The sequence below is a fragment of the Orcinus orca genome, chromosome 7, assembly GCF_937001465.1.
Source record: "Orcinus orca chromosome 7, mOrcOrc1.1, whole genome shotgun sequence".
In the NCBI taxonomy this organism is placed as follows: domain Eukaryota; kingdom Metazoa; phylum Chordata; class Mammalia; order Artiodactyla; family Delphinidae; genus Orcinus; species Orcinus orca.
The window spans coordinates 53549737-53559717 of record NC_064565.1 but is presented as its reverse complement, the minus strand read 5'-3'; the positions used below and the strand labels follow the sequence as shown (position 1 = coordinate 53559717).

General features: G+C 41.4%; 1 protein-coding gene across 10 annotated transcripts in view; it reads left to right on the top strand.

The window, feature by feature from the left end:
* Window positions 1-327: 327 nt before the first annotated feature.
* Window positions 328-9981, top strand: part of GRB14 (growth factor receptor bound protein 14) — a 127113-nt gene continuing 117459 nt past the window's right edge. For 9 of the 10 annotated variants that reach the window (XM_033412597.2, XM_033412607.2, XM_033412606.2 and 6 more), the window contains exons 1-2: window positions 719-1055; window positions 2314-2446. In XM_033412597.2, coding sequence (XP_033268488.1) covers window positions 865-1055; window positions 2314-2446 — 324 coding nt within the window. In that variant the 5' untranslated portion in view covers window positions 719-864. Of the gene's footprint in view, window positions 1056-2313; window positions 2447-9981 lie in introns of all 10 variants that reach the window. The other variant, XM_004283610.4, reaches the window with a different exon arrangement.

Below are 9981 nucleotides of genomic sequence, written 5' to 3'. Positions count from 1 at the left end.
AAATGAGAGCTACTCTTATCAGAAGAAAATTAATAATTTTTCTAATTCCCAAGATAACGTCAGGTTTACTCATACCTTACTAAGAATCCTCAAACATCTCAGTAGTTTTCTACACTGATTGTACTCCCTGGTCCCCGTCCACCCCTTCCCCACGCCCGTGTGTTTAGCTGCGGAGTGGAAGGAAGAAGAGGCACGTGGGGGTAAAGACTGGGACAAACCTGGCCCCTGGTCCCCTGGCCTCCAGGCACGGTGGGGCCTGTCATGGCGGCCCGGCGACAGCTTAGGTGATCTCACACAGCAGAGCAGGAAGAATGAAAGAGTCTGGGGGTCAGGGCTGCCCAGACCCCTGCCCCGCCCGCGGTCGGCCAGGCCAGCCCTGCGCGAGCGCCGGCTCACACGGGTCCCACCTCCCGCGGCGCGGGCCCGCCCCGACCTCGGGCTCAGCCTCGCGCTCGGGCGCCCACCTGGGGAGGCGGCGGCCCGGACCTCGGGCGCCGGTAGCCAGGGCCCCGCGCGGGTGGCGCGGGCTCCGAGCCAGCGCCCCCCAGCGCCCCAGACCCCGAGCGGGGCCCGCCCGGCGCCCTCCCCGCCCCCACTGCGCCTCGCCCCGCCGCCCGCGGCCCCCACCCACCGGCCGCTCCTCCCCTCTCCCCACCCTCCTCCTCCGCCCCCTCCCCTCCCCCGCCGCCTCGCCTACCGCCCGGCCGAGCGTCTGAGCCGCCCCGGCCCGGAGCGCAGGCGGCTAGGCCACCGCACCTGCAGCGTGCTCGGGCTGCCGAGCCGGCACCTCGCCTCCCGCCGCCCGACCTCCTTCTCCCCACGCGCCGGGTCTCCCATGACGCCCGAGCTTCCCGGCCGGCGACAATGACCACTTCCCTGCAAGATGGGCAGAGCGCCGCGGGTCGGGCGGCTGCCCGGGACTCGCCGCTGGCCGCCCAGGTGTGCGGCGCTGCCCAGGGGAGGGGCGACGCCCGCGACCTGGTGCCGGCACCCTGGCTGCACGCGCGGGCGCTCCTGCCCCCTCCGGACGGGACCCGCGGCTGTGCTGCAGACAGGTAGGCAGCCCTCGGAGGGCGCGGGGGAGTGTCCTGGGTTGGCAGCCGGCGAAGGGGTGAGGAGGCGGTCCTAGGGGGCGAGCCATGTGCCCAGAGCGGGGCCAAGTTTGTGAAACTCTCTGAAGACAATTGCCTTTGAGCTGGCTCCTACCGGATCAGCAGGACATTGCGATCTCTCGGCGCCTTATAAATAGCATCACCGTTTCATTGAGAGCTTCGGATCTCTCTCGCCTCTGCCCGTCGGTGTGAACTAGGAAGCCGAGCCCCAGGCTGGCCAGCCCCCTTCCTTCTTGCTTCGTCGTCCTGCATTAAAAAAAAAAAATCCTTTTCTTTCATATATTTAAAAAATCATAGAATAAATGAGTTCACCTCCCACATAGAGTCTTACAGCGACCCTGGAGAGGCAAAGCACGGATTGACATTTGAGCAGTCTCGCTGTTCAGCAGGAAAGAATAGAGGCTTTAAAAGGTTTCCCAGTCTCCATAGCATTCAGCACTAAGTGCCTGTAGAGTTCACAATTTCGCACATACTTCAGGAAAGAAAAAGGATGCAACAATACAAAAATCTGTAGTCCTTTATATTCATACATTTAAGTGGTGCTTTTTTTTTTTTCTTCTTCAGATTTTCAAAGTGCTTCAACTTCACTGAAGTTAAAATTACTCCGCAGTGGACTAGAGTACATTAACACTAGCAAGTTCTATTCACTTAACCTTCTCAAAAACACTGCCTTGCAGTTTAGTATCTATAAGCACTTGAAAAATCAACAGACCGTGTGTGGGCAACATTGTGAATGAAATTTGAAGTGCAATGAACCACCGCTATAATTAATAAACCATAACTTCCAAAAGTGATTAGTAAAATAGCATAGGGATGAATTCAGTAAATGTTTATAGACTTTGTCAATTTAGTGGATGCAAAACAATGTCTAGCTCCTCAGGATGATTTTTGCATCAATCATTCTGTAGTCTGTATTTCAGCTTCAGGAAAATTATCAGAAGTGCTGGAAATGGGGTTTCCAGGCCTGGTGATTTTTTTTTAAAGGCCCCCAAAAAAGGAATACAAAAGAAGATTGATTTATATCAATTAACTAACTTATTTTGACCCATAGAAAGTACACCACAGACCTTTGCCATATACTTTATATAATACTAGTGTTGTCACAGAGTGGTGCATGCTGGCCTTAACTTTTTAATCCTGACAGCAATTATATTTTACATTCTGTTTTATGTAAATTACATTCTATGTTCTCTTGGTGTAGGAGAAAAAAGAAAGATCTTGATGTTCTGGAAATGCCATCTATTCCAAACCCTTTTCCTGAGCTATGCTGCTCTCCATTTACATCTGTGTTGTCAGCAGGCCTGTTTCCCAAAGCAAATTCAAGGAAAAAACAGGTATGCATTTAAAAGTGTTCTAATTCAAAAATCTTAGGAATTCTACATCCATTTAGTCTTTAAGGTACTCTTACACTATTAACAAAGTATTAGCATGGCCTATTTTAAATAATTCTATTGACTGATATAGTTCGTAGCCATTAGTTTCCTTCAGGGTCTCAGTTTTCACATCTGTATAATGGGAACTTTAAAACTTACATGTCAGGCTTTTGGGATGCGTTAAATGAAAGAATATATGTAAAGTACAGAGCCTGGGAGCTATTATTATTCACATTGTAGGTGGGAGAGTTATGTATGATAACAGCTGAACGATTTTAAGTCAGAAATTGGAAGGGCTGGCAGTGGTGTTGGGGTGAGAAGGGGATTGACTGGTTCTTTTAATACCTTCTTTAATCTTTCACCTTTTCAACCCAAGCCAATGTTATTTACTAAAGGAAAGTGATAATGGTGAACTGTGGTGAAAGGTAATAGGAGTTTTGGACTCCGCAGGTTTTCTTTCATTTCAGCGAATTCCTCAGTTTGGAGGCTACTGGCTGCAGAAGGCAGATGACTTATAAGTGATGATTAGCTTATGAACTTAATTTTTATGATTTTCTTTCTTTTCAAGTTTCTATTTTGGGACTGACTTGAGCAAATTAAACATCAAGGACCAAGCAACTATGGGGAGATCCAAAACAATTATACATTTTTTGAAAAAAAAATTAGTGTATCCTAGGATAATCCCATCTCTTTTGAATATGCTTTCTCCCAATTTTGAATCAACAAAACAAAGAGAAGCTTCATTATGTAAAATGTACCTTGTTCTTGCAAGGGTAGAAACAATAAATTTAAATAGTCAGATGCTTGCAACAAGGAGAGGGATAATGAACAGAGAGGAGAAGACAGTCAATTACTTTCCCTCATCTGTTGTTCTCTTTTGTTTTTTTAGCACTTTTACTACCTGTGGTGGGTTCAATAATGTGTGTTTATAGTTTTAGGAATGAAGGAAATGCCCCAGGAAATAGATGAATTCTTGATAACATACAGTAATAATAGAGACAGTAGAGAAGCATTCCATGGGATGTTGTATTTTGATGGATGTCTGGTATAATAAGGCTTATATACTTGTTTTTTTGGGGGGAGGGAGGGGGTTGCAGTTTAATTGGTACATGTGCTTTTTGGATAAGGATTGGAGAAAGTGGGAGTAAATATTCCCGGAGCAGAGGTATGTTCTGAATTAGAGTCTTTGATGGGGGAGGCAAGTCCTTCAGTATGTGGGACTGAGACTTTTGATGGGGAGATGATCAAGGAGGAGACTCTTTCAAGAGCTGTAAAGACAGAGCCCAAGGAAAAAACAGCCCTGCTGAAATGTCTGGGCCTTTTAAGAGCTTGGCTTTGGGGTTAAGATATAAGATGGGAATGTAGATGATAGATTTGTCTGTGCGTCATGGTGGTGGAAAAGATCGATTCTGGACTGTCCCTATGATCCAGAATGGGAAAAGGAAATATCTGATGATGGCGTAATAGGCATTTGGGGAATTTAATACATTGTTTCCCTATTTATGGAGGGCCTGCTATGTTCCTTGCACCATCCTAGGCACTGAGGCACTGAGCTGGGCAAAAATGCCATTCGAAGGGTGTTTATCAATGTGTGACTTTGATTCGGGGTTGGGTTAAGACTTAGGAGTTGAACAGAGGAAGGAGAGAGGATGGGGTCTACTCCGACTTTAATTTTGTGAATGAGCACTGGGAGAATGCCTCATCTACCCGATGTGTCCAAGGGGCAGCGTTTGTTTTGAATAGGGAGAGAATGTTTTATGCTTAAGTTACTAGAGGGAGAAAAACGAGAAAGAGAGTGGGTGTGAGTGTCAGGGTCAAGTAAAGGTTGTGGCCTAAGTATGGGTAGTCATCAGCCTAGAGTAAGACGTCTGATCTTGGGGAATAACATTTCTTCAGATCAGGTTTAGCAAATCGGCAACATGGGAAAAGGGTGCTATGCTACCCTTGACTCTGACCAGTTTCCTGCTTCAGCCTTGTGTCCTGTTTCCACGGTGACCTTTTCAGAGAGCACTGCGCCCACACAGACAGCTGTGCTGTTGCAGGAGCAGAGTTCTGGCCTGACTCCTGGAGACCAGTCCCAAAGGGGTGTTTCCACCTGAGAAGTGCCTTTCCTGCTCCCTCTGTCTTCCTTGGCCCAAAGGTTGGGGGTCCCCATGAAGAGAAGGTTATCCCAGAGTTGGGGAAGAGGAAGGTTCCTTTTTGCATTCTTTTATGTTCCCTTTTCCCCACCTGGACTTTGCATTTAGAACTGATCCTTTATTTTTATTCCTTTGTATATGCTCAGTTCTTTGGAATGAGGGAGGTTTTGGGAACAGATGACTCTGTCAGTAATTCTCCCAAGCTCAGTGTCTTTGTGACACAGATTACCCTTTTACAAGATGATATTTCAGGCCCAATTATCTCTGACCTTTGGTTGAGATGAGGTAAATGACTATATGTGCTCGGTTTCTATTGACTATTATTTATGACTGAAACATTATAGGAGACGATGTCTCATTTCTTTATAGTCTCTCTTTCATTTGTTTTGTTTAACCATTCCAGTCATTTTAGCAATTCTTTTCTCCCCATAGAAAGAGTGAAGAATTGCACTTGTTACTTATAAATAAATGACCAGAAAGTTTGAAAGAATCCAGACTGGAAACGTTAAATTTCATGTGGCCTTTCAAAACCACAGTCAAAAATCATTTTACAGGCCATAAATATTTTTTTTTTTTTTACAATTTGAGATGTCTCCATAATGCATGAGTGGTAAAATGCATTGAAGCTGCAAATAGGATATGCTTTATCTCTTTTTGCAAATAAAATGTCTCAAAGTATACAATACTGTATGCTTGCAGTATTTTTATTTTAAAATAAGAACTAGATTGAGCTAAAATCTGGATTCTTTATTCCCTCTCCCCACTTTTTTTTAATAGTACTGGCCAGATATATTTTTAAAGCATATTTCTTTGTGTTTATCAATGAAGCAGATTTAAAGTGTATGCTCCATATACATGGTTCAGAAAAGTTACCTGCAATTTAAATGAAAAGTGACTTAACTTATGAATTTAGGTGTCTTACTTTTTTTTCTATTTCTGATTGAAATTTACCAGGAAATCATGCTTTAGCACTTATTATTTGAAGAAGGGGAAAGAATAAGATATATTTGCCCCTTGCAAAAGAATTAGTTCTTTTCTCGAGTTTGTCTCCCCCCAGGTTATTTTTGTGCTTGGACTCAGTTTGTGTAGTAGCTCTGCTTAATTGCTTTCCAGGATTTATGTAGGATAACTAATTCAAAATAAAGCTACTGAAGATTTTAAAGATAAAAAATCACCTGTGAAAAACAGTGTGTCATGGAATGTTCAAGCTGGAAGAGGTCTTTGAGATGATCTAGGTGAAGCACTCTTCTTTTACAGATGAGTAAGTTGAGGCTAAGAAATGCTATGTGGCTGATGGTGTCACAGCTAGGACCTGAAAATCAGATTTCTTTTTTTTTTTAATTTTTAAAATTTCTATTAAAATTATTTTTAAATTGAGATATATAAAGTGAGATATAACATTATATTAATTTCAGGTGTACAAGATAATGATTTGATATTTGTATATATTCTGAAATGATCACAATAAGTCTAGTTAACATCTATCCATACATAGTTACAAATTTTTTTTTCTGGTGATGAGAACTTTTAAGATCTACTCTTCTAGCAACTTTCAGATATACAATATAGTATTATTAACTATAGTCACCATGCTGTGCATTACATCCCCATGACTTATTTATTTTTAACATCTTTACTGGAGTATAATTGCTTTACAATGTTGTGTTAGTTTCTGCTGTATAACAAAGTGAATCAGCTATATGTATACATATATCCCCATATCTCCTCCCTCTTGCGTCTCCCTCCTACCCTCCCTATCCCACCCCTCTAGGTGGTCACAAAGCACCGAGCTGATCTCCCTATGCTATGTGGCTGCTTCCCACTAGCTATCTGTTTTACATTTGTTAGTGTATATATGTCCATGCCACTCTCTCACTTTGTCCCAGCTTACCCTTCCCCTCCCCATGTCCTCAAGTCCATTCTCTACATCTGCGTCTTTATTCCTGTCCTGCCCCTAGTTTCTTCAGAACCATTTTTTTTTTTTTTAGATTACATATATATGTGTTAGCATACGGTATTTGTTTTTCTCTTTCTGACTTACTTCACTCTGTATGACAGACTCTAGGTCCATCCACCTCACTACAAATAACTCAGTTTCGTTTCTTTTTATGGCTGAGTAATATTCCATTGTATATATATGCCACATCTTCTTTATCCATTCATCTGTCGATGGACACTTAGGTTGCTTCCATGTCCTGGCTATTGTAAATAGAGCTTCAATGAACATTGTGGTACTTGACTCTTTTTGAATTATGGTTTTCTTAGGGTATATGCCCAGTAGTGGGATTGCTGGGTTGTATGGTATTTCTATTATTAGCTTGTTAAGGAACCTCCATACTGTTCTCCATAGTGGCTGTATCAATTTACATTCCCACCAACAGTGCAACAGGGTTCGCTTTTCTCCACACCGTCTCCAGCATTTATTGTTTGTAGATTTTTCAATGATGGCCATTCTGACTAGTGTGAGGTGATACCTCATTGTAGTTTGTTTTTTTTTTTTTTTTTGCTGTACGCGGGCCGCTCACTGCTGTGGCCTCTCCCACTGCGGAGCACAGGGTCCGGACGCGCAGGCTTAGTGGCCATGGCTCACGGGCCCAGCTGCTCCGCGGCATGTGGAATCCTCCCGGACTGGGGCACGAACCCGCATCCCCTGCATCGGCAGGCAGACTCGCAACCACTGAGCCACCAGGGAAGCCCCCTCATTATAGTTTTGATTTGCATTTCTCTAATGATTAGTGATGTTGAGCATCCTTTCATGTGTTTGTTGGCAATCTGTGTATCTTCTTTGGAGAAATGTCTGTTTAGGTCTTCTGCCCATTTTTGGATTGGATTGTTTGTTGTTTTGATTACAAGCTGCATGAGCGCTTGTAAATTTTGGAGATTAATCCTTTGTCAGTTACTTCATTTGCAAATATTTTCTCCCATTCTGAGGGTTGTCTTTTCATCTTGTTTATGGTTTCCTTTGCTGTGCAAAAGCTTTTAAGTTTCATTATGTCCCATTTGTTTATTTTTGTTTTATTTCCATTTCTCTAGGAGGTGGGTCAAAAAGGATCTTGCTGTGACTTATGTCTTATGCCTATGTTTTCCTCTCAGAGTTTGATAGTGTCTGGTCTTACATTTAGTTCTTTAATCCATTTTGAGTTTATTTTTGTGTATGGTGTTAGGGAGTGTTCTAATTTCATTCTTTTACATGTAGCTGTCCAGTTTTCCCAGCATCACTTGTTGAAAAGGCTGTCTTTTCTCCATTGTGTAATCTTGCCTCCTTTATCAAAAATAAGGTGACCATATGTGTGTGGGTTTATCTCTGGGCTTTCTATCCTGTTCCATTGATCAATATTTCTGTTTTTGGGCCAGTACCATAGTGTCTTGATTACTGTAGCTTTGTAGTATAGTCTGAAGTCCAGGAGCCTGATTCCTGCAGCGCCATTTTTCTTTCTCAAGATTTCTTTGGCTATTCGGGGTCTTTTGTGTTTCCATACAAATTGTGAAATTTTTTGCTCTAGTTCTGTGAAAAATGCCATTGGTAGTTTGATAGGGATTGCATTGAATCTGTAGATTGCTTTGGGTAGTATAGTCACTTTCACAATGTTGATTCTTCCAATGCAAGAACATGGTGTATCTCTCCATCTGTTTGTATCATCTTTAATTTCTTTCATCAGTGTCTTATAGTTTTCTGCATACAGGTCTTTTGTCTCCTTAGGTAGGTTTATTCCTAGGTATTTTATTCTTTTTGTTGCAGTGGTAAATGGTAGTGTTTCCTTAATTTCTCTTTCAGTGTTTTCATCATTAGTGTATAGGAATGCAAGAGATTTCTGTGCATTAATTTTGTATCCTGCTACTTTACCAAATTCATAGATTAGCTCTAGTAGTTTTCTGGTAGCATCTTTAGGATTCTCTATGTATAGTATCATGTCATCTGCAAACAGTGACAGCTTTACTTCTTTTCCAATTTGGATTCCTTTTATTTCTTTTTCTTCTTTGATTGCTGTGGCTAAAACTTCTAAAACTATGTTGAATAATAGTGGTGAGAGTGCACAGCCTTGTCATGTTCCTGATCTTAGAGGAAATGGTTTCAGTTTTTCACCATTGAGAATGATGTTGGTTGTGGGTTTGTCATATATGGCCTTTATTTTCTTGAGGTATGAAAATTGGATTTCTTGAGGCCCTTTCTTAGGAAGGTACAATTTCCACAGAAATTGAGAACCATAAGAGTAGCACAGTAATAAGCCTATATCAATTGTTGTTAGTTACAACTCTGCCCATAATACAAAAGCAGAGGCAACAAATGCCATTTGATAATTTCCACCTAAGGACCTGGATTCTTGTTATTTTTTTTCCTTCCTCAAATATAACTGTCTCTTTGTGTTTTTTTCCTCTAGCTTTCTTCCTTCTTCTCCCTAAAATTGATATGAAAAATCTATCAAATAATTGACCTATCAACAAGTAAGGTTTATTAGTTTTATTAATAACCAGATTTTGTGTGTAGTTTACAGTCCACAGTCACACTAAAGCCAGGAAGTGGGTCTGTCATCCACATTTTAAGATTATTTTTTTTAAGTATATAAACAGGACGTGATTTGCCCATGCTTCCACAGTTTAGACAAAGGGAGATAAAAAAGAATGTCATTTCCGAATGTGTTTGCCCCTCACCACACTGGTTTTGGTTTATTCCTTGTTGAGTTAAACCTTTTTGTATATCTCAGGAAAGTAAAAACTATCTTCCAAATAATTAAGAAATTATTTTCCACATGCTCTGCCTTTGATTTCATTTTCATCTCACATGTCAGGTACTATCAAAAAATAAGTTCATCTCTGTCCCCAAATTAAATGGCCTCTGATGTCATTCCTTCATGATGTCAGTAACGATCTTAATTTGTACCGTGCGAAACTTGTATGTGTGGTTCTTGTGTGGCTGCTGCATTATCCAAACTCAAATACTCATTTCTCCAATATACACAGAAGTAGAAAGCAATGAACTATGCCCTCATATTCTCGTTTTCCAGATTCAGCATTTATCAAGATTTTGTCTCATTTACTTCATCTATTCCTTTTTGAAATTTTTATTGTATTTGTTGAAGTACAATAAATAAATTACTTAAAAAAAAGCAAAACCTGGACATCCTGTCACTGAATCCCTACCTAGTTTTGTATGCATTGCTGAAAAGTACATTTTTTCATTTAACCAACATGCCATTATTCCCTAACAAAAATAAAAATTCCTTTGTATCATTTAAAATCATTCATAATCAAATTGTCTTAGTTGGAATGATACATGAAATCCTCAAATTACAAGCTGGTTATGTTTCAAAATCTTTTTAAATTAGGTCTTTGGCAATTTAAATTTATGTAAACAGCATA